At 36.5% G+C, this 24,765-nt stretch overlaps 1 protein-coding gene across 7 annotated transcripts in view; it reads left to right on the top strand.

The window, feature by feature from the left end:
- Positions 1-2,212: 2,212 nt before the first annotated feature.
- LOC128152299 (serine/threonine-protein phosphatase 6 regulatory subunit 3) overlaps positions 2,213-24,765 on the top strand; it is a 42,150-nt gene continuing 19,597 nt past the window's right edge. For 2 of the 7 annotated variants that reach the window (XR_008238593.1, XM_052810397.1), the window contains exons 1-14: positions 2,221-2,531; positions 4,768-5,000; positions 6,506-6,692; positions 7,570-7,707; positions 8,217-8,282; positions 8,727-8,839; positions 9,044-9,157; positions 9,863-9,992; positions 11,841-11,993; positions 13,990-14,139; positions 14,666-14,730; positions 17,331-17,446; positions 17,834-17,919; positions 22,613-22,699. Coding sequence is in view for 4 of the 7 variants with exons in the window: in XM_052810397.1 (XP_052666357.1) it covers positions 2,520-2,531; positions 4,768-5,000; positions 6,506-6,692; positions 7,570-7,707; positions 8,217-8,282; positions 8,727-8,839; positions 9,044-9,157; positions 9,863-9,992; positions 11,841-11,993; positions 13,990-14,139; positions 14,666-14,730; positions 17,331-17,446; positions 17,834-17,919; positions 22,613-22,699 (1,650 nt within the window). In the remaining 3 variants the exon portion in view is untranslated. Of the gene's footprint in view, positions 2,532-4,767; positions 5,001-6,505; positions 6,693-7,569; positions 7,708-8,216; positions 8,283-8,726; positions 8,840-9,043; positions 9,158-9,862; positions 9,993-11,840; positions 11,994-13,989; positions 14,140-14,665; positions 14,731-17,330; positions 17,447-17,833; positions 17,920-22,612; positions 22,700-24,765 lie in introns of all 7 variants that reach the window. The other 5 variants (XR_008238594.1, XR_008238592.1, XM_052810399.1 and 2 more) reach the window with 5 other exon arrangements.

Below are 24,765 nucleotides of genomic sequence, written 5' to 3'. Positions count from 1 at the left end.
GGCATGCCCTCGTGCTTAGCTTTATTTTGACCAGATAGTCCATTTCCAGTGTCAATTTAAGCACTTTATAAATGTTAGTATGCTGTCTAATTACTGTCCATTGTTTGGAGAAAGAATAAAAAAAAACACAACCAAAACTGGAAACTGATTAAATATACCAAGGGACTAACTGGTTGAGGTTGTGTGAAGCTGGCAGAAGGGCATGCTTAGCATTTTGAAGAAATCACTTAATGCATTTAAATGTTTTTAAAATGTTGGTAAATTCTTTTTTAATAATAAAAGCATAAGAATTTATCTTCACCATTACTTTGTCCTTCCCCAAACCTACCTACCTATTTGGTTTTTAGAAGGCAATGGATTGTTTGCATTGAAAATAGTTCTATCATTAAGGAATGTAAGACCTTCTTGAAAGCCTGTGGTGGCACCAAGGACTCCTTTGGTGGTTGCTCTCCTTGCATCCACCAACTAAGTTGTCTTTTGCTACACAGCTGTAAAAAAAACCCAAAACCTGTTTTGTTCAAATAGGCTACATAATTCAGCATGTGTTTCAATTATGGAAAAGTTTATTGGTGCAAAAGTAACTGAGTTTTTTGTTTTATCTGTGCACTTGAACCCTGTAGTAAGAAATACGATGGTACGTAAAGAAAATTGACAGTTATGTTCTGAGTTTAGTTTTTTATAATGCAATCCTTGTTACAACTTCCTATGTAGCATTTCTCAGACTGTCATATATTACAGAATCTTCAGCTTGACACTGATATACTTTTTTTAAAAAAAAAAGTTTCTCTTCCTTGAAAAATGAAACTGGTTATTGCTGTAAAAATCTGTGAAGTTCATACCTATTTTAACATCCAGTTGTCAGGTAAAACAGCCTTCAGCTGGCTAGCTGAGGTCCTTTTAGTTTTCTTTCTGCACTGGTCTAGATCCCCATGTCTACTTGTAGCTACCACCACTCAACTCTTAGGTAGAAGTATGAGGTACCAAGTTGGAACTTGCGAAGTATGTTTCTCATGTTTGTTTTACCTAAGTACAATGCTTAAAAGTTTAACTTAAATGAGCAGCTTACTTCTGTGAAGAAAATAAGAAAACTATTGTTTTCTTATTTACTGAAGGGACTTCTGGATGCCTTAAAGTAACAAGTCTGTTTTGTAAAAGGTTCAGTAGAGGAGACATTGTCCAAAATTAAACTATGTGCTTGTCTGACTGGAATTCACATCTTCAACCTGTAGCTTGAAAACAGCAATGTCTGTATTCAGGAAAGGTGTTTGACAGCTATGTCAACTGGAAGCTACAGAGAAACTTACTGATACAATTGTTACCAGCTTTTTTTTGATGGACATGCCAATTAAGCATTTGGCCACTAGTAAGAACCACAGACTGTTACTGTTAAACAAAGTACACAGTGTGGTTTTCTTCAGCTGTGGTAGGCAGATGACTTCCATTTTTTTTTCTGGTCTGAAAGGATTGCTTCTAAGCTTTATTTCTTCCCTTTAGCAAACAATTCAATTGAGAATTTCAGCTACCTGCATCTCAGAGCAGTTGACAGGCTTCTTCATTTTGGTGAACTGTTTTCTTTCCTTTCAGATTTAAGTCAGGTGTTTTACATAGAATGTTATTTCACCATTCATTCAGAGAAGCATATTAACTAAGAAAACAAAGCAATATTTTTCTGAATTATAGGTGTTCCTTAGAATCTTGAATTGTCATAACTTGTACATCAGCAAGTTGATGTAAACTTTCAGAAGTACTGTTTACATGAATTGGAAGTCTGTTAGTCTTGCTTGCTGGGAACTTTCAGAGATAACAGAATGCTAACTCAAGTTACAAAAGACAGTCAAATATCTGCAGCAGCTTTACCATCTTTAACACAATTTTTCTTTCCACGTCTGAGAGGTTTAAGTATTATCCTGGATTATTTTGCATCTTGTAGTATCTAATCTTGAGCATGTCTTGTATTTGGCAGTCTTTTGCATCTTGCATTGAATCCAAATGTGATTTTTTTTTTTTCTGCTCATATTGGCAGTGGAGTTCAACACTGGGAGTAACAACGCAATTGACCTGTGGAGTTTGTTGTAAATTTGCAGATAGTAAAATTTTGGGAGGAGCACTCCTGATTTGCGGACATAAGGCCTAATTCTGATTCTGTTAATGGGACTGAAATTTGAAAAAGCATGAGGATAATCCAAAATTTCAGAATTGGTAGGTTTGGGGAGGGAAGGTAGAACAGTAGGCTGTGGGAAGAATAACAATAACTTTTTGTTTTTAAAACTTTAATTCAGAACTATGGTAGGCTGATCTTAGATTATTGCCCATGGTAACGCCTAAGAAAATTCTCTTCTCTTCAGGGTTCCTGGACTTCCTCTTTGGCACATTTTATGTTGTTTATTTTTCCTTATTTCAAAGGACCTGGGCTCCTGTTGAAAAGTGATGGAATAATCTCTGGCCGGCACCTGACATGTTGAGGGAGCACCCCCTAAAAGAGCTTGCCTGGGAGACAGTTTGTGAAATAACGCAGTAACATGTTTGCAGTAGTATGCCTCTTTTTTTTTTTTTTTTGTTGCTATTTTCCATTGTTGAATTTCTCTTGAAATAAGTAACTGAGAAATACATCGATGCTACTAAAATGAGCTTTAATCGCTGCAGAGAGATTTACATCTGGAATTAGCATTGATAGTGGTTACTTGCAAAGATGCTACTTTCACTAATGGGGGCAAGGGGTGGGGGATTTGATGTACTTTCTAGAAACCCAAACAAAAAATATCCTGTGACTTTAATGCACTAGTTTCACTTGCTTACAGTAAGTGTGTGTAGCCTGAATACCCACAAGCTAGTGTTTTTAATAACAACTCTGTATAACTTGATTTAAGCTAATTTGTGAGATCAGGTGTTTTGAACCCTGCTTGTAGGTTCACTAGTACTTTTAGCAGAAAAGAATTTTTTTGTTTTTGTTTTTTAACCACTTAATCCTTGTATGGGATCTCAGATGAGTATAAGTACTGATACTGCAATTCAAATTATCCATACGTTTTCCTGATTGATTTGGACTCCCATATCTTTAAACAGAAAGCTATGTAATCTAGGGGCAGTTATGTATGCTTACAACTTCTGACAAAAGGCTAAACAAAGTAAAGTGGTATTAAGTGATCAATCTGTAATGGTTAAAGCAACAACGAAAACCCTAAAAGCAATTAAAACTTTTTCATAGTGAGTATACCAGGCTTTTCAATATTTAGGCCAAGTACTGGAAGTCTTGCTAATGAAGAGTCATAAGGGTTTTGCTGGATCCTTTTGCTGTATCTGTTTTCTAAACTGCTCAAGTACTAAATTTGACACTTCACTGTTCTAAGTAGCTGTACTGTGCTTGCTGAATCCATTTTAACTTGGAAATAAGTGCTTCAAACTGTCTACCTCTTAGTCTGCATAAGAATTAGATATTTCTATTTTAGTTTTTGTAGGTTTTTATAATAGCATATGACAAAAGCATAGTTTGATTGTCTTTGAACTTGCTCCTGCATACAACCTGCAGCTTACAGAAGTGTTTTTGCTAAAATAGTACTATTCACCTACATTCTCTGTAGTAACTATGTGTCCTCACAGCTGATGATGTTGCTAATGCACAACAGTAATGTATTGAATTAATCCTTCACACTTGGAAGGCAGTTACTAAAGGAGCAAAAGGAGTGTTTCTTTCCTTATTTAAATGAGTACTGCACAAAACCATGCTGCTTCCAATTATAAGGAAAGAAAAGTTTCTCTTACTGTTCTCTAGTATCTGTAGTATCTCTTTCAATCCACTTAAATTCTGCATTCACATAAGACCAGCTGATACCATGTCAGAGGTTAAATGGAGAGGGGAATGGAGCGAATGCTTCTATTGAGCTTGAGAGGTGAAAGCAGGAGTGTACTGGATCTATCATAGACTGAAATATTCTTTTCTGATAGCACAGTTGTCTCGGTAGCAACTGTTTGCAAGGTCTCTTAGAGCAACAGAATTAACATGGAGGTGCCAAAGCATTTTATAAGGAATGGTGAAGTTGCTCATCCTTATACATTCCTGTTACAGCCTTTTACAATATTTCAGTGGTTGCGGCTACTGCCGTTTCATGTGTTTGCATAAGATATTTTATTGTCCCTTGTTCTTCCTCCTGTGCCAAGTTTGTGGAGGGAGGTACAGTGACAGAGTAGGTCCTGTGTTGAAATTAGCTCCAGTACTTAGATGTGCACTGCCTGCAAGTTAAAATTATTATGATTCCTCTACTTTTATAGCTGTTTTCTTCAATGGTAGGGGTGGTACTCTAGTGCATTTATGTAGTGCCTGTTTTATCTTCTCACAGCTCCATTAATTGCTGAGCAAGTTGTTCTGAATTTGAGACTTGGTGCATAGGTTAAAAATGAAGGTTGGGAAGAGCAAATTCAATAAATTGACAACCAAAGTTGTCCTTTTTTCTTTAATGCAGATTAGCATGTTCCTTTCATGTAAGTAAAACCCTGGAGCTGCCTAAGTTTATCTTTGGATGTTAGAATATTGGCTATTGCTAAAGGTACACAAATTACTATGGAGTATTCAGTCATCTTTAATCAAGCCTGATTTTGTAGCTTTTGATCATCAGCATCTACTGTTGTTTCTCATTTGAATTTTAGAAAGTTTCTGTGCATGCAGGTACCTCTGGGGTTAGAAACTATAAAATACTACTGTGAAGTGTTACTACAAATACTGCTTAAATAGATTTGTAAACTTAATGCTTTGTGTATATTCTTCTCACCCAGACCAGCATGTTTTGGAAATTTGATCTCCATTCATCATCCCACATAGATACACTTCTAGAGCGAGAAGATGTAACACTGAAGGAATTGATGGATGAAGAGGATGTTCTGCAGGAGTGCAAGGCTCAGAATCGCAAACTTATAGAGTTTCTGCTGAAGTCAGAATGTTTGGAAGACTTAGTTTCATTTATTATTGAAGAGCCACCTCAAGACATGGATGAAAAAATTCGATATAAGTAGGAAAACTTCTGGGGGTGGGGGGGAGACTTGGGAAGGTGGAAAGGGGTAGATTACTACAGTTAATTTGATAGTGTATTTTGAATCCCTGCATTCTGGTGTGTAGTACAGTACTGGTATCTTTAGAGTAAGGGGCTTTTATTTTCAAGGGGCTTTGTAGACCTTTTAAATAAATCATTCTAATATTTGCACGTTTTTCAAAAGGAAGACTCTTATCCATAAATGCTTCCAAATCCAATCGCTGGCCAAAGGAGGCTTACAAAAAAAAAAAAATCGGAACTCACATGAAGAATCTTGTAGTAGTGATTATTAAGAAAATAGTTGAATGAAATGCCCTATTTGGGTAATAGTTTTAAGTGCTTAGCTTTGTTTTATTGATGATTGGTGAGATGTTTTGAAGATGTATATTAGAAGGTCTGTAGCACTCCTTGGAAGAATGTACTTAATATCTAATTGCTGGTGTTTTCCTTTGCAGACCTAGAACTGTAAGAATTGGGTATGGCCATGACTTCAGCTAGCTTGCTGAGAAGTTTTAAACTCAACAGTCAACATAGCAATTTGTATAAAAGCACTTCTGCCATTTTTGGCCTATTTCAGAGTTGTGTATGCAGAAAGCTGCTTTTTTTCTTAAAACAGTATGTAAAAAAATAATGTGAAATACGCTACACTCTTAGTTGCAGCACTTCACCATTTCTGGTAAACCAAGCCTCCTGTAAGTGTTTCTAGTATAGTTTGAAATTGAAGCATCTTTCACTTAGAAACCTTAAGCTGCTGATGCTGTCAGAATTACTTTTAGTGTGAGTGGGTGATAGTACTGTCAAAAGCAGGAAATTACTGGTCTTGATGGCCTCTTAGTTTAATTACTCAATGTTCTGAACGGTACTTCTGGCTCTGTGTCATGAAGCAGTACTAGCTAGTTTTGCAGGCTTTGTCAGACTTCGACTAGTTTCAGTTTCTACATAATTGCAATATATGTATGTAAAATATATAAAATATGTTTGTGTGTGTGTGTATATATATATATAAAAAAAAACTCCTGAAGCCATTCCTTTTGACCTTTTTAATATAAACCCTGTTATATTAGAAAGGGCAAACACACTGTTCCCTCCCCAGTATCGGTCTAGTACTATCAATCTGCTTAACTTCTTGGTAACTATTTTTCCCTTCAAAAAAAGAAGCGGCTTCTGAAATGAGAGATCAGTACTTGAACAGATGGATTTAACAATAGATCTTAAAATAAAAGCTTGCCCTTTCCTTTCCCCACTTCCCTAGTGTTGTCCTATTGCTACCGAAGAACAGAGTAGTCCATTTCTTAAATGAAACAACAGAGCTTGTAGGCTGAATGTGTAGTTATGTTATCTTGCAATAGTTTGCTGCTTTAATTAGTCCAGACCAACCCTGCTTGAAAACTTGGCCAGAAGCCTTACCAAGTTCTGAATTCAGAGCTGGAAGTATGACAACTTTGAAGTATGAGTGATGGATAATTTTTTTTCCTTTTCCCCAGATATCCAAACATATCATGTGAGTTGCTTACATCAGATGTCTCACAGATCAATGATAGGCTGGGAGAAGAAGAATCCTTACTTATGAAACTGTACAGCTTCCTCTTAAATGAATCTCCTCTAAACCCTTTACTGGCCAGTTTCTTCAGCAAGGTGCTAAGTATTCTTATAAGCAGAAAACCAGAACAGGTAAATACTTACAAGCTCTCCAATTTAACAAGTGCTCTAATAAAGTTGTAGTACTCAGCAATGCTGCTTTAAGACTACACATTTGAGGGATAGCAGCTGAGTCAAAAAAGAGCATTCAACTTCCATACTAGCTGAAGACACTTAACTTTTTATATGGTATGCAGAGGATTAAAAAATATATCTAGATGAGTAAGATGTATTTGATTTGCCTGAACTATTTGTGAAATCAGTGTGTGAGTGCTTACCTTTCGGCTTAGCTTAGCTCAGTATTTTATATGGTGATATTTGCATTAATTGCTGTTAGAGGTGAACATAAGCAAAGTGAATCAGTGGGAGTGGGTCCCATTTGGTGTGAAAAATTGTTAGAGAACAAAGTGAGAGGTATTTGGAGTCCTTGTTCAGAAGTGTTGTTGTACTCTGCGTTCATGTGGCCCAATGCTGCAAACAGCTGCAAGGACTGGCTCTCATACATGAGCAAATTAAGTTTGACTCCGTTCTGTATCTTTTATTTAGCAAGCTCTGCCTTTGCTTGTATTATGTTAAGGTTTTGCTGTGTCGAGCTTTGCTCACTAAGCAGGGATGAGAGGAACTCATACCAAAAAGGAAGACTGACTGTGCATTGGATTATGAGTAGTTTATGGTCAGCAAGTTGGGCTTGAGAGGAGGCCCAGGACACACTGTCCTGTCTCACTTTTGCTACTTTATACATGTATATTTTATCTTGCCTTGTACTGTAAGCTTTAAGTGGCAAAAGTGTTTAAGAAGTTCTCATTTATTTTCTCCCTTTGGTAGGAGAGAGAAACTAAAACTGCTTGGTGTAATTTACCATGTAAAATACAGATAAGCAAGTGTAAGCTTACTTCTTTTTAATTTCTAGATTGTGGATTTTTTAAAGAGAAAACATGATTTTGTAGACCTCATTATTAAGCACATAGGGACCTCTGCTATCATGGACTTGTTGCTCAGGCTGCTGACTTGCATAGAACCACCACAGCCCCGGCAAGAAGTGTTAAATGTAAGTAAAATGTCTCAAAGGACTTTTGTCTGATATGTAAAATGTAAGATGGCTTATCTTCTGGTGATTTTACTAAGTTTATTTCTTAACTGTGCTGAAATTAAATATGTGGGGATTTTTTTGCTTGGAGCTGCCAATACTTTTCCAGTGGAGCCAAAGCGCTGGTGGGGACAACTTAGAACCTGAGTGGCTGGTCTCTTCCCCTGGTTTTTAATATCTACCTTAAAACTGCCAGATGCAGTTTTAAAAATGTTTTGGACCTTACTGAACACTTTTTTTTCTGGCATCAGAAGTTTATTTAAGAATTATACCCAAGGCTTTCTTCTTTACAGTTGCTCAGAAACACTAACTTTACTTTTTTCCTTTTTTTCTGAAGTATTGTTAGTACTTGTTTAGAAATATTGACAGTATGACTCATGGCAGTTGTCAAATGACTACTTTTAATTTTGTTAATTTTAATTCATTCACTTGGATAACATTCTTACTAACACCCATAAGCACTTTTACAGTGGCTCAACGAGGAGAGAATTATCCAGCGGCTTGTGGAAATTGTACATCCATCTCAGGATGAAGATGTAAGTATTGGTCTGACACTCTTCTGGGTCTATGTTCAGCAAGTTGCTGTACAACGTAGTGTTAGAACTTTCAGTTTTACTGTTTTGTGCTTGGTTTTTTTTGAGTAAGCTGATTGCAGTATTTTAAGTGTGGTCATTTGAGGGAAGGTGTGTGGTTCACCCCACCCCTTATCAGATCCAGGTCAAAGCCTTATGCATACTCAGTGTTGTTTAAAGATTCAACTCTAATGTTTTGCCACCTTAATATTGGAAGTAGTTTCTTGCCTCATGCTCAAGGTTTTTTTGTGTTGTTAATATTTAGTTATGGCATAAAACTATTGCCTGAATGTTTCTTGGGTAGGAGAGACTCTTGTCCAAGTTGAAACTTTTGCCTTTTTTAACTGAAGAATTACAGTCCAGCATGTTATTACTCTTATAGTGAAAAGCTATGTTTTTCTGTTCCAGAGGCATTCAAATGCATCACAGTCACTCTGTGAAATTATTCGTCTAAGCAGAGACCAGATGTTACAAGTACAGAACAGTTCAGAACCAGACCCACTGCTTGCAAGTCTAGAGAAGTAAGTTGTTTTGCTAAATTTCTGGTTTTATTTTCAGTTCATAAAAAACATAGTTTTCAACTTTTGACCTTGAAAACCTCTAGAAATGGCAAGCTGTGATTTCCAGGTGAATTTTCTTGGCTACCTGTCATCTGTGTAGCTACTTCTGTTGACAGGTGTATCCTGAAGTAGTGTTGTATCTGATGCCAGTGTTCTTCTTTTCAGACAAGAAATCATAGAGCAGCTGCTGTCTAATATTTTTCATAAAGAAAAAAATGAATCTGCAATAGTCAGTGCAATCCAAATACTATTGACCTTACTTGAGACAAGACGACAGACGTAAGTCTTCTTATTTTGCTTAAATTATGCCTGCATAATTTAACTGAACTACTGTTCAGCAATAGCAAGTGTCTTCCATGTACTTACAACTGAACCGATTTTGTAGCCTGTTGTAGATGAACAAGTAAAAGAGCAAGGTGGTTGGCATTACTACACTTTCACCAAATGACTGGTCTTTCTGCAGTTCTTTCTGGAAGCTAGTTTAAGTGCCACTTCACAGATCAGACTAATTACACTTCATCAGTTTGTTTCTGGATACAAGGGATAGAGTAAATATGTACAGTGCAGTGAGTGGTATTGACTTTTTAAAAAGTTACGCGGAATTTTATTATAACTTTACTTTGAGAAACTGCTGAACAGATCTCTATGGTACATTCAACTTGTTTATGCTGTTCAGGATAGATGAGTGAAGCTCTTTATCTGCCTCAAAAGAGGAAAAAGAACAGCTGTAATGTTTACTCTCAAAACTATATTGGAGATTTCAAGCACAATAAACCTAAAAATACTAGAGCCAGTGTTCGGAAAAACCTTGTTCAACCATTACTTCACACTTAATTTATATTTGTATATAAAACCTTGTTTTTACTTGCCTCTTCATTCTTTTCACATGCCTTCAGAACTGTGACACTCTCAAAATCATATCTTAAACATGTTTTACAACTAGTTTTGATATTAAGTATCAGATTTTACTTGTGTGTGTTTTAGATTTGAAGGCCATATAGAGATCTGTCCTCCAGGCATAAGCAATTCAACATATTCTGTCAACAAAAGCGTTTTAGAAGCCATAAAAGCACGACTTTCATCCTTTCATGAACTCCTACTTGAGCCTCCAAAAGTAAGTGAAACCTTGTGTTACCAAATTAATTGAAACAAGACTGTCACTGTGTGACTGTATTTTAGGCAGCAAACAAAACCCAGTTTTACAACTTTTGGGCAAGTGCCCAGGCTTCTTCCCAACCTGTTGTGAGCTTTGCTGTTCATTATTGTTGTCTCTGAGCCAACATGTTGTGCTAATTGAAATTGGCAGAATAGCCTTGAAGCAGTTAGTTTCTGAAAGCAATGAAAAGAGGTTTGCTATATGTTCTCAAGGTGGGTCCTGTTTTCTGCTTGGAAATCCTATCTGGATAGGAAATACGGACTATGGATGCTTCAGTTGTTTGGAACTTTGGCATTGCCCATGCGAGGCCTGCACAGTTCCTCTAGACTTGCCCAGGACACAAGTAGACCAGGCCATGGCATGCACCCTGTACTCCACGTGCGTTAAATTCTTTGATTTAAGCAACTTATCTATGTCATGCTGTTGCAAAAGATAAATACAAGATGTATAAATAGGGGTTTACCTATGATCCTTTTGTATTTTTCCACCCAAATTTTCACTGGCAGAATTTCAGCTGGAGCACTGCACCATGAACTGGGTGCCACAGTCCATAAAAGAGAAGGACCTGTGGGCCAAAGTGAAAACAAAGACCAGAGGTGTATAAAATACCAGATGGGGGGGTCAAGGTAGAGTTAAAGTTTATTTTAGCCTGGAGAAGATGAGACCTCAAGATTTCCAAACGCAGAAGAGGTATTAAAATGCACAGAAACTGTCTTGTCTTTGTTGCAACAACATGGCAAGATACAGGTCTATATTACAGTAAAAGCAGGGTCACGTAAGATACTGAAGTTTTCTGATGGTTGGACATACTTAGCATTTGAATAAGTCATCTAGTGAAGTTATTGAATCTGTTGCTTATTCTGAGCACTAGTTAAATGAGCATCCTTAGTTTTTTTTCCTATGTAAGGAATGGACTAAATGAACTAGCAGGATGTCAGTCATCTTTTTTCTGATGCAAGGGTGGCGCTGGTCAGGCAAAAATGTCATCCAGTGTTACAGAAGGCAGTGGTGGTCTCCTTGTCAAAATGTGTTTGTGCCTTAAGATAGGAAGACGTTTTTATTGTGAATTCCCCTGCTCGTTGCATATTTGCTACTAGATTTTTAGCTTTTAATGGTAGTTAATACCAGCTTTTTCTTATTGGCTGGCATTTAGTTATGTGACAACAGTTCTGGTTTGTTAACCAGCTAAATTTCAATGTAAGAACCCTGAAGCTTATGATTGTAATAACAAGGACCCATTAGTGCATGGAAAGAGATTCTTGCTGTGTTGCAAGTAACTCTTTCAAAGACTACAGATGGAGCTTTTTTCATGTGTAACATCAGAATAAGACACCAGAGAAGCTTGTTGCTTATATGAAATTGTTTTCAAGTATATGAAGTTAGCATTGTTGAGGCATTTAATATACTTAGGGACTGTCCACCTACCTGGGTATGTTGTAGCAATGTAGACTATAGTTGTACATGGACTAACCAGTGAGAAGCATTGTCTGGGAAGTATCTCCTAATTCCTTTCAAGGGTGGGTAGAATGCATCTACTTTGAGATCCTGTCTGTCGTTTAGAATCAGTTTTTACAATGTCATTGGTTTCATGTGGCTGTTCTTAGTGCTTCCTGTCTATGGACTTAAAATAAGCTATAGTGTTCAGAACTAAAAATTGCTTTTTTTGCAGGGTGAAGGCAAGACTGTTGCTGAAGGCCTGATTGTATATATTTTTAAGCACTACCCTGTCATTGTGCATAGTAATGATGAGCTGGTTTTTTAAAGATATTTTAATGGGTTTTATGTATGTACCCTTTTCTTATTCAGAAAACTGTCATGAAGACAACCTGGGGTGTATTGGACCCACCTGTGGGAAACACGCGTTTAAATGTGATTAGATTAATATCTAGCCTTTTACAGACAAATACAAGCAGTGTGAATCAGGAGCTTATAGAGCTTAACAGCATAGGAGTAATACTGGTAAGAATTTTATGCTGCTGCCTTTATTTTTATGGATTGCTGTTAAGATCTTGTCTTTTTTCTGTCACTGCAGATTAATTTGTAGTAAGTGTTCCAGCCTAACTTTTCAGCCTGTTTGTGTTATGGCTTCTATTGCACTGTTTAAGAACTTTTTTAATATTGGATTTTACTGTTAAATTCATCTGTCTGAACTCAGCATTTTCCTCTGATCACTTGAATGATTCTTGTTCTCTACACCTTCATAAATATATAGTGGTTTTCTTAAGCTTCTTTTTTCATCTGTATGTTCTCAAGTTTTCAGCCGTGTTCAAGTCTTCCCTGCTGTTTTCATTCTTTTCCTAAGTTGTTCCCTCAAAACACCTTTTCCTCTCTTAATAATATATGGCACACCAAATGGTATCTCAGCACTGTCCTGTAAAGAGACAGTTATTCTTGGTAGCTCACATGCCTTCAAACCTCTGAAAGCAAGATGTTGTACAGCAAACTTTCAGTCAGTTAACTCACTGCTTTTTGCTAATGTGGAATGTGTACTTTTAGTGCTTCCTATCTCATAATTCAACTACAGCAGGACATGTTCTTTGTGTTTAGGTTAACCAAAAAGTTTAAATGGTGGAATCAGTTAAAAAATAACTAGCAAAACATGCTAGAACTTATACTACAGTTTCTGAAAACAATATGTAAACTTCTGCTTCTAAGCAGGCAGTTGCAAACTTAAAATGCAAATATTTTTCTCTGCCCTGAATTGGTTTAGTCTAAAATCCCTTTTTCCTTAATACAGCTATGGCTGTAATGTCTTCGTCTCAATTTCTCTGCAAAACTTGGGTTTGCAGACAGGTGTTAACTTGTATACAAATAGTTAACTTCACTGTAACTGAAGTTTTTCCTAGATGGGTTGTCTAAGGGAATGTACATGCTATGAACATGTGCATGTTCTTATAAGTAGATTATTTTGTAAACTAAATTCAGTGAGGTTTGAACATGCTTTTCTGTTGCAGGTTTTGCGTAAGGATAAAGTAATTATAGCCATATAAACTTCTTGGTGCTTCATGCTGTTTGCTGAAACAGTACGTGCTTTACTGTGCAGACTTGACTGTTAGGAAAAGTAATTGTCTAGTTCCAGTAGCATATCTTTATGGGATGATGTCACTAGTTTAGGAGGACTGAAGGAAAGTTGGAGATCTTCAGCTGTATTTTGAATGAGACTTAAATTGTTTAATACTGTTCTAATCACTGCACATATTTCCATAATTAATTTTACTTTACCAGTGACAGCAATTATTTGACTTTTGCAGTAAGAAGTAGTCTAAAATAACTGGACATAAAGCTTGAAAAAATTTCCTATGTTTAAGAGAAATAATGTGGCGAACCAGGAACATGACTAAATGAACTCTGTTTACTGTATCTCAACCTCAGTATTTCTGTCTTGTGTAAGGTGTTTAATAATCTTAAACTGCATCTAGATTATCTGAGGTAGCCTTCTGTAATGGAAGAATAAAATTAGATGACAGCTTCAAAACAGGTAGATATGATTTTGTAAGGAATCTCACTGAAGTGAGGAGCACATTATAAACGGCATGGTAGATGCTAGAAGTTTAAGTGAACTCAAAGCAAGCTGTCAAGGGCTACTGAGGTCATAACACTTCTGACTCTGGGACCTTCTGGGCTGCAGCTAGCAGAAAGAATATAAGTGGGGAGTGTCACTCCTCCCTGTCTTTGTTCTCTGAAAGTGTATTATTGGTTACCCCCAGGATAAATCCACTTACAGTTGAGTTTTTGCTCTGATTCGGTATGATAGTCCTTGTGTTCAGATAATGGCAAGCACAAGGATTAACTTTTTTGTAGGTCACAAATTTTCTCTTGCACAATAATACTTACTCTAAAACTTAAAGAATTTGTTCCAGTGTAGTCATTCAAATGACTTGCTGGGTTCAGACTATTGGTTACGTTTAACAAAAAGACCTTGGTCTGTGTAAACCTCGTTGAATTTTTTTTTCAGGACATGTTCTTTAAGTATACATGGAATAACTTCTTGCATACTCAAGTAGAAATCTGTATTGCATTGATTCTTGCAAGTCCTCTTGAAAGTACAGAAAATGGCACAATTACAGATCAGGATTCCACTGGGGACAATCTCTTACTGAAACATGTAAGTTGTGGGGTTTTGGGAATCTCTTGAATTTTTCTGTCTCCAGCCTATTGTAGCAGTTACTCTTAAACAAAAATATACCCCAGTTTTACTTTATTTATGTGTGGAACGAACAGGAATATTTTCCTGTTTTTTCTTAAAATGTCAGTTCAGGGTGTTAAACCTGAAAGTGCCATAGAGTAGATTTTTGCTGCCCTGAAGTGAGCATGTGTACAGAGCTGCAAGTATTTATTTTCCTTGAAAGAAAAGTTCCTCTTACTTTTAAGAATTAAAATTGCTATTTCAATAGCTTTATGCTACTACAACTCAGCAGCTATAAAGAGAAGTAGAATTAACGTAGGTTTAGCTTTTAGGCTTGTGGTTGGGTCTGACTGCTGCTTCTGAACTTTAAACCCTTAATGAAAGTATTTATCCTCAACCTGAAATTAGGTGTCTTGTAAGACTTTAGTATTTGTTAAAATGAACTGTATAATGTATAATAGTGTTCTACTTTACTGCTACTAAGCATATTTTGCTTTTTTGATAGCTCTTCCTTAAGTGCCAATTAATAGAACGAATACTTGAAGCGTGGGAGATGAATGAGAAGAAACAGTGAGTAACTGGTTTTCTAATTCCCTGCAATTTTCTACATAGGACTTGAATTGTGAAATGAATGTATGACCAATTCATAACTGATCTGGCCAGTTCCAAAAACACTCATATGTTAATATTTGGATTAAAGCTTTCTCTCATACTACTTTTTGGTAGCATTCTAATGCTTTTTCCCATGACCGTTTGAGAATACAATAGTTTTTTATTCTTGCCATGTATAAGATATTACTATGATCTTTAAAGTCTACCGATCTTCAAGTACAGAAACATACCATAAGTTTTGAGAGGACAGGAAATACTTTTCTCCAGTAAGCAATTTAAGATTATTTATAAACACATCAAAGCATATTACATATTGGGGAGCGACGGACTCCTAAGTAGGAAAACCCAAGTCCTCAGCAATGGATTAACTTCTAAAAGTGTTTGTGGAAAGGATGGAAGTTTGAAGTAGCTAACACTTTCTCCTGCTATGAACACAGTTTCAGACAAAAACCTCAATCTTCACCTGAGGGAGTAAAACAGCTCTCTGAAGCCTCATAAGTTTGGCTCAGGAGATGCTGAACAGTAAATGTTAGCTCTAACTTGTCAAAATACTGAATTAACTGACTGGGATAGTGTTGCTGGTGTGCTGGTGTATTATTTGAAACAGTTCTACTCCCCCAAATATTCCTCTTCCTATTTGATGTGAATCAGGTGGTAAACATATGGCTAATGTAACTGACCTGAAAATAAGGATGTTGAAGTAGTTGAAAAGGGTGGTACAAAGAAAAGGAATGTGACTTAAATTAACCGTAGAAAACATGCACTCCCAAATGTCTTCTATTTCATATCATATTGTCCTGAGGTTACAGAGAATTGCCCACTTTATCAGCAATTAGACTCTCGTAGGAGAGAAGTATGGAAAGTTATTTCCATAGATCCAGCCTAAAACTATTCTTTGATTGGATAAGAATGTTCTTGATCTGGTGCTTACCATATGGATGAATTAATTAAATATTTAGTCTCATGTTTGCAAATACTAATGTGGAAAATATTGTTGTAAACCTCAGATTGTGCTTTTATCTGGAAAGAATTGATTTTTATTCGTGAGAAACAAGCAGACTGTTGTTAGTAATTCACGCTTTTATCCAATTTTGTACAGGTATGACTCCAAATATAAAACATAAGTCCTTAAGATAATCTAAAGGTATTTTTAGCTTAGCTGCTTCAGGAAATGGATTTTTTTTTTTATGCTTTTGTATTCTGTCAGTTAATGTTGTTTCGAGCAGCTCTAGAAGCTTGAGGGTGACTGCTTTCTGCTGGTGAAAATTTGACATAGTAAAAAGCCGTTTGATTCACTGGGATTAATAAGCATTTGCTAGCAGAAGGTACAATTGTATTGTAGACTTTTTGGCTTGGCAATGACAAGTCAGTCCACTTTGTCAAATACAAGCACTCTATGGCATATCCTGCATTAGAAATTCTAATGTTTGCCATCATGACGTGTTGCTTGTTTTGAGTGTGCTTGTTACCTAAGCAGTCAAAATTAGACAGGAATCTCTCTCTCAAGTTGTTCCTGTAAACAGTGTGATACTGTTTCATTCATGATATCTTGCACTGGCATAACATAATTTCAGTTACATTGTGTTAGATGATGATGGTGGAAAAATCAAGTGATGTGATGTGTGTTTGTGTAACATAAATTACTTCCTGAACTGCTGTCACTTTACAAAGATTTCAGTCAACTTCATAGGAGGTTTGTCTAGCCAATTGAGTGGGTCTGTCTTGATTTTTCATTTAAAAAGCACAAAACCTTAAAAAGCTGTCACAGCAAATGTCTGGTTAGCTTGCAGCTAAATGCTAGAAATTCAGTCCAAGTTGGAGCTCTCACTTGTAGCTCTTTGGTCAGATACAGAATGGTTCTAGCTGGTGATAGCTACTCAAAGCACTACTCCAGAACCTGGTAATTCCTGTTTCTACAACGGAGTTTTGTCACATTAAAAAAAAAATATTTGAACCACCTTGTAATTGTATCTTCGGTATGCACTTAAATGTCATTCCTAAACTTCAGGAAAGCAACGATCCTAACTTAAATTTCAGTTGGTCATACCATTCCAGCTCTGTATGCTAAAGGTCATGTTAAGAAACTCTGCAGTGCTAGAGCACACTTAGGATTTAAGAATTTTTTCTCTTTTGATCAGCGACTCAAAGGTGTGAGAGAATGTTCAGTGTATTGGGGTTTTGAAAAATACTCTCAGCAACAGAAATTCCCTAAAAACTGTGGATCCATTGTTAATTTTGTCAGTATCTCGATAATGCTGTATACTTTTCTTTCTACGCACAGAAAAGTGAAAGGAGAATTAATCTGTTCGGATACTGTGCACTTCCTTCTTGGTAGTTTACACGCTTTTTAAGTCTTCTAAACTGTCTCAGTGTAGTCAAACGAGTTGGTATCTTAAATTCTTGAGTACTTTTGTGAACCTTTGGTTTCAGGATGCAACTCTTCTGCTTAAGAACCGTTATGCTATTTGTCTTGTGTAACTTCTTGACTCTGGAAGAGTTTTGTAACAAATAATAGTTGCTCTGAGTGTGGGCAGTTGAATTCCTTTTGTCTCTTGTAGGGCTGAAGGAGGAAGACGGCATGGCTATATGGGTCACCTGACAAGGATAGCAAACTGTATTGTGCATAGTACAGATAAGGGGCCAAACAGTACACTAGTCCAACAGTTCATTAAAGGTAACGTTAATGGTCTTAAGTTTGTCTTCATGGCTTTCATTATCAAATTTTGAGGAAATGAATCAAGCTTAAATTAAAAGCCGGCTGTTGGATAAAAGAAGAAAATACTGATTATTTCTGATGCATTCAATTTAAAACCAGCCATCCGTAAACATATGCTTAAGTCTTTTTCCCCAAACAGTATCAAAGTTCTCTGAAATAAATGCAAAGAGATGCTGATCTGCTTAATTTGGACTTGTTTGCTAGATGGAGTAATCCGTATGGATTTAGGAGGATATATATGTTCTTTGCAGTATTTGTGGTAGAGCAGAAGAGAACAATTAAAAATTAAGTGATGCTCCATTGTCGATAGTATCAAATTGGGTTTTTTCCTGTTTCCTACGCTAGAGCTTCCAGAGGAGGTCAGAGAGCGATGGGAGACATTCTGCACAAGCTCTTTAGGAGAAACTAACAAGAGGAACACAGTGGACCTGGTAAGTAGTGATGGGTAAGGTATCAAAATTGCTGCTGTTTACTTGGGCCCCAGTTTCTTTTTGTTAGCAGCACAACCAATCTTCCCAACTACCATGTACTTGTGTCAAGAAGTACATCTAGTTGCTGAGCTGTGGAACTGATAACTCTTTAGTTTACTTTTCAGCTAAAGCCGTACCATTAATATTTTGCACGGGCATCTTGCAGTAGCTCATTTTGTATAGCTCATCCCAGACAGTTGCCAAGAAGGAAGATTTCTTTACAGCTTCAAGTTAGTGTCGTTGAAAGCTCCTGTCTGCTTGAAGAGTACAAACTAAAACTGCAGGAGCTGGTGTTAATTGCTTTATCTACAGTATGTAAATGAGCCTATGTAAGTTTAATGGAAAAATGCTACCTGTGTCCCACTGCGTATGTTACTGACCTTGCTTAAGTCAAGTAACTTTGCATACTTTTGTTGTGCACCTGTCAAATTTCTTCTGCACACAGCAGCAGTGATTACACTTTTAGAAAAAAGCTAAACTTAAGTAGAAGTACAAAGAGGTTTTGTGTAATCATGTTAAACATAGTTTAAGAGTAATCACTTGGAGACTTTAATAAGCAGAGGCTGTTTCCAATGGCAGCAGACCAATTAATGAATTTTAATATACTTGACTTCTCCAGGGATGCAGTGCTTTGCATGTGGCTTCATTAACTTGTGCTGGTGCCATGTTAATTGGGCTATAAGACTAATAGACTGTTAGATTTGCTATTTTAACATAATACAGCAGCTGGAACATAATGCTAACATGATGTGTATGGCAGTAGAAGCAATAGGAAATTAATCTGAAACTTGTGCACAGGACCAAATGATGTACACATCGTATTTTTTCCATGAGCCTGTGAATGCAAAGAAGTTCATAGTGCTTGTAGAATAATGATATTTTCCTCTTGTTAGAAACTACTTCTTGGTCAAGGCTAAGAGAAAAGTCCTCTAGAGAGGCAGAATTTTAAGCTGATTTATAATTAATAACATTGTAATTAGCTCTTTAGATATGTAATCATTTACTTGGACATACTTGATGTAACAACAGTAAAACCTCATTTAAAACATATCTCTAAACTCCACAATATTCAGTTGAATAGAAATACGAAGCATTAAAACAAATTCTTGTATCTAAAATGCCATCTGGAAAATACTGTGTCTTTGAATTTCTAAAGTTATAGGCTTTGTTTCTGCTTGTGTGATCAATTCTCATGAGCTTTGGATTAGCATGTAGTTCAAAGATAAGCAGTAATGGGCAGTACTCCTGCAATGGTGCAGGAGATATTAAAAGACAGATCTTACAGAAAACTCAGCTTGTTGTTTTACTTAGTCAAGTTTAAGTTATAGTTATTGTATGGGTGTATCCTGAAAGCACAGCCCCATGGTATTTCTTCCCAGTCATACTGTCCCCTAATACCCATGCTTTTGATCTGTGCTTTGCTCTCCATAGACTTGTCCTCTTCATCTATAAACCTGGACAACCTGGTATGTCTGAGTGTTTGAGCTCTTCTGTAAGTTGATGAAAGGATCCTGGGTTAAAACAACAGCTTATCAGAACTAGTGTTTATACCTGAGAAATTATATACCTGATTTAAAGTGCAGATTTTCAATGTCCCCAGAGCAAGATCTTAAGCACACCTTTCTTAATTTTCTGTGGGTTAGCTTTGTATTCATTCCTGGGTAGATGAATAGACTTAGTTACTTGGTAAGGTTACTTACTTACTTCAAGGTTTTCCTGTCCTAAGCAAGCTGTTGAACAGAACCTAGTCATGGGTGATATAATAGTTAAGCACACAGTTCATGACCTCAATGACAGAGCTGTGGTTTACTGTTATACTTGATCTTCTTCAGTCAACTTACTGGATTTACTAAGATCAGATGATCTGATCTTTGTGTATGCATACTTTTATGATGTGAAGTTCATTAAAAAGTATGTAAGTAAGTTCGCTGTGTGAAGGCTATGGAAATAACTGATCTTGTGAGTACTTTGAATGCTTCAGTCATTTGGTGCTCAACAAAGAGAGCTCTTTTACTATAATGGAACAAGGTATGTGGTCCTGGGGTCCCATGCATAATGAACTGCTTCTGCAGCTATAAGACTATTCTTTTTCAGTTGTTTTACATCAGGGATGTTGATTGTAAATCTATCAACACTTCACCCCTTTCATTTTCTTTCTCCCTCTATAGGCTTCTCTGTCTTTCAAACAAGTTCTTGTTACATTTTCTAAAACAACAGTAACTGCAGACTTAGAAGTGAGCGTGTAGCAGCACTATCTCAGAGTTTCCCCAAAACACTTTACAGACTTTATATGAAGCTTATTTTTGTTTTTCCACTGCTAATTGTCCTTCTGGTAGAAGGTAGGCAGTACTTCACTAAGCTTACCTACTTACACTTACCTAGCTGAAGTTTAAACAAATGTGGAGTAATTGTTCATTTTCACTTTTGACAGGGTGCATTAATGATGCTGGCACAGTGAAGAATGCTATACAATTTGTAATACTAGGTTTGTACAAGAGACTTTGTATAACTTCAGATGTGTCTCTTTGGCATCCTTCCAATATTAGTCATGACATTGAATGTTCATTAGGTGTGCTTAGACTAGGTGAGGAGAATATACCTCCCCTAAGCCTAAAAATATGTCTACAGGACAAATTGTTCGTGGTTGCCTTAATCACCATATAGTTCCTTTCTCTTAAGGGAAGTACTTCTCAGTATTACCAGGAAATGAGGGAAAAAATGCCACACATTAGAATGAGTTATTGTGAAAAGTGCCTGTGCTGTGTGTTAGAAAGCAACTGGTCTGAACAGTAAGGAGCTTGCTTAAGTAAAGAATTAATTGCTGGAATTTGCAGTGGTCATTCCCACTCCCTTCCCTGGCATAATTCTGCCATTTATTTATTAGGGTGGAGTAATACTAGTTTCTTCTTCCAGGTTTATGCTTCAACTAAAGCAACTGTCAGAAAACAAGAGAAGTAACTCATGTATCTTAAGCCTTATGTCCTGCTGGTTCCCAAAGGGAGAGTTTGGGGAAGAAGACACTATGTCTAGCTAAGAGTCCTGAGCTCCTTTCTGTTACAGCAGTAAGGGCAGGATTTATACTGGGGATTAACTTGTTCATTAGTAGTAACTAAAACTAAATAAACAACTTCTTACTTGGGTTTGTGTGTCTTTTCCCCCAACAAATTGCAGTTGTAGAAGGAGCAGATACGTTAACTTTTGTCCTCTCAAAAACTGCCCACATGAGGGGGGTGGTTTATAGGGCAGCTCAGGTTGTGGTATGAAATGCCATATAATTACCTTGAAGTGTGCAGACTTTGCAAGAATATTTTCATAAATATACACTGAGCACTAACCTTCAATAGACTTGGTCTGTCATTTGATATAACAGTTCTTCTTCAGACACAAGAAGTCCAGAGATCACTTGGTGCATTCCTATTCTTCCCACTTATTGACAGTTTTAGTGTTGATAGGTCGGGTTTCCTTCAGAAATTCACTGACTTGAAGTCAGGGTACTTCTAGTATGCAAATTGCAGTGCAGGGCTGAATGGTAGATGTGTAAGAATAAAGCACTCCCAATTATTTTTTTTTTAAATAAGTGTTATACTGACAGAGGAAAATGCATAAAAGCAGAATATACTTCAACTAATAACTTCATTTTCTCTTGTACATGTGTCCTGACTAGCACTGTCCTGTGATATTTGTGGAAGCATAGAAAGGTGTCTGTCTTGTATGAAGCCTTGTATGTGTTTCAGTACTCCTTTTGTATAAACTTGTATTTTCTTCAAAAATAAGGAATCCATGAACCACCTGACTTAACTTGAGAATCTGTAACATGGAGTTCTAGGGGTTTGTAGAAAAATGCAATATATTATAGTGCAGTATAAATTTTGTCATCTGTAGATTGCTTTATACTAGTGATCCTTCATGGAGTATGTCTTAAGGGTCAGCTGTCACTACTGTTACTTTAGATAATTGCTGTCCCAGCTAAAATTACTTTTGGAGTGCTGTTCTGATTGAAGATGAGTACTTCCAAGAACATGTTGCTTAGATAGCAGTGTCACTGAACAAACTATTCCCACTAGTTCTGTGTCAGATCATCAAAAAAATCTCTAATTTCAAGGGTAATGTTTAAAACAGTGGTTGCTGTGGCAACAGCTCCATGTTCGTTTCTGCAAGTACACATTGGTTATGAATTTCTGAAGTTTAATTCTTTTGTCTTTTTGTAAATAGTGTAGATATGCAAGACAGTTTCCCTTTAATTTTTATGTATTTTATATATAGGAAAGGAGGAGGATCTCTGTATATAATCTAGCATTTCGGTGACTATTAATTCATGTGCTGTTCAATATATTTTGTGCAGTACAAAGACAAGATGCAAGTTTTGTCTCATTTTGTTTTAGATAACTGTCAGCTGTAGGACTGGCTTTTTTATGTTAAATAGTCATTCTGAAGTAGTCAAAAGTTTTGGCTTTTTTGGTATCTAATCCTCATGTATGTATTAATGCTATAGAAATACTTCAGGGACTGTTTTATGTGGTATAGCAGTTGGGAAAACTAAAAATAATTCAGTTTGTTTCTTGTTTTGATATGAAACTGAAGATTCAGCCAGGTAGTGTGAGTATACTTGACTGGCTGTCATATGCTATGCAAATGACTAAATTCCTTTGTATAGGTTACTACCTGCCACATTCATTCTTCCAGTGATGATGAAATTGACTTTAAAGAAACTGGCTTCTCACAGGATTCTTCTTTGCAGCAGGTGAGTTGAATTCTTTTAACAGTGTAAGTTGCTTTTTCTGTAAAAATGTTTTAAAAAAAGCAGTGGAACTTCTATCACAAGCAAATACAAATCTAGGAAGTTTAAAATAAAACTTGGGCATGTGTGCGTGCGCACAACTGTGGTTTGTCAAACCCAGAGGTATGGTTTTCAACACAAGTCACTCTCTTGGTGTGCCTTCTGGTTTTTAGTCTTTGATCATGCTGTGTATGCAGATTTCTACTCATTATGCCTAAGAACACATTTTATGTGCCAGCCGTCTGGCTAAGTTGAACACAGTCTCTATATTAACTTTAGTTATTACTTAGATGTAGAAGTTTGAAATGGTGGCTTCTAATTGTGTTTTCTGGCAAGTGTGAATTGCTATAAAAGTGAATACGGGTTTTTGTTTGGTTTTGCTAATAGATTTTTTTTTTTTAATGTCGACCCTTATTTTGATGAGGAAACAAGGACGATTGGCTATTCATTGTTAAACGTTTTTAGGTTTTGCCAAAATACTAAACTCTGCAGCTGTCACAGCAATACAAATGAAGAGCGAAGTATGCTACTGTGACAGGTTGTATCTAGCAGCAAGAATGCTTTTAACTTTATAGGCCATTGATACCTGGCAAGTGTATGTAGCCAAATCTTCCTGAACTAAATTTCCAATGAACTTAATCACTTATTTTTAAATTCACTATATGCTTTTGACAATTCATTTGTGAGTGTTTCAAAGATAATTTCATCTTTGGTTTAATGAAAAAAAAAAATTTTAGAATGCCTAGGGAATTTTCAGATCAACCAGACTGAAAGCTTAAGTCAAAGCTGTGTCCACCTTGAAGTTTTAATGCTTTCATAGCTGACTAATTGATAATGATACAGTGTTTACTATGGTTATGGTATTAGAGTATTTTTGCGATGAGTGATTATGGAGAACATTGGTGGCATTTTGATGAAGAATGATGACATTTCTATAATAGTACTGTCCTATCTGCAATATGCATATCTTTCAATTCTTTCACTGATGGTGAAAGAGTGGGAGCCATGTGGCACAAGACTGCCGATAGATTCCTTATATGGAACACATTACTAACCAAAATCTTTCAGCTCACACTCACAGCTATGTAGTAACTACCTAGTCTAAGACTGGCTTTGGTACTTTATGCATCTTATGTAGTTGTTATAATAAGTAATTACTTGTCTAAGTTTGAATTGTGGGTGGTGGCTCAAATTTTAAGAATCTGGTGCATGTGATTTTTGTGCATATAAGGTGCACCTGAATACAAACTTGGTAAGTTGGGTGCTATCTGTAGCAGCTCTAGTGAGAAAGCAAGATCTTCAAATATCTCTGTGCTTTTCATGCATCCCCTTAGTGACCTGCTGTGCCTAGGCAATCCAAGCAGTCCCAGATAGTTGGTCTGGAAATACGTGGGTGGTCCAGTGCTATTTCTTTCAACTTCATCACCATTTTCTTAGTCTTTTTTTTTTTCCCTAAGCTAAGCTAGTGAAATATACTTTCTAAAGTGGTCTCGTGAGGAAAGCATGATACTAGACAAGATAAATCACTGATGGGAAGTGTATTGAAATTACTTAAAGCATTCTTCAGCTGCACAAATTCATTCATAAAGGTGTGTCTGACTTAAGCTAGAATACCCTATTCTAGACCAATAGTTAAAGGAGGAAACAGGAGGTAAATTTCCAGAATTCAAGCGGACCCATTAGGAATTGGATAAGGGAGGAAAATACCAAGGGACCTATTAATTTTTGGTTTATTTTTGTCAAATTCAACTTCAGCCTGTGCAGAATTATATTTGCTATGACTTCTTTCTTCTGGCATCAAAATCTAGTTAAATACTGTTTTCCAATTAAGACCCTTTGTTCCAGAAGGGAAGGTTTCTTTTTTTTCCCCCTTTTTCTCAGTTTATATAAACTTTTTATATAAGTTTCTGAATAACACTTCATAACTGACATTTTTGAAGAAGTGTTGTGTCACCTAGTTCTGGGTTGTAAGGTTTCTCGTGCCAGCAGTATTTAACGTACTCTCTTGCTGTGGCTCTGGAAGCTTTTAC

Source organism: Harpia harpyja, chromosome 16, assembly GCF_026419915.1.
Source record: "Harpia harpyja isolate bHarHar1 chromosome 16, bHarHar1 primary haplotype, whole genome shotgun sequence".
Lineage (NCBI taxonomy): Eukaryota > Metazoa > Chordata > Aves > Accipitriformes > Accipitridae > Harpia > Harpia harpyja.
The sequence above is the reverse complement of the archived record's forward strand: the minus strand, read 5'-3'. Positions and strand labels throughout refer to the sequence as shown.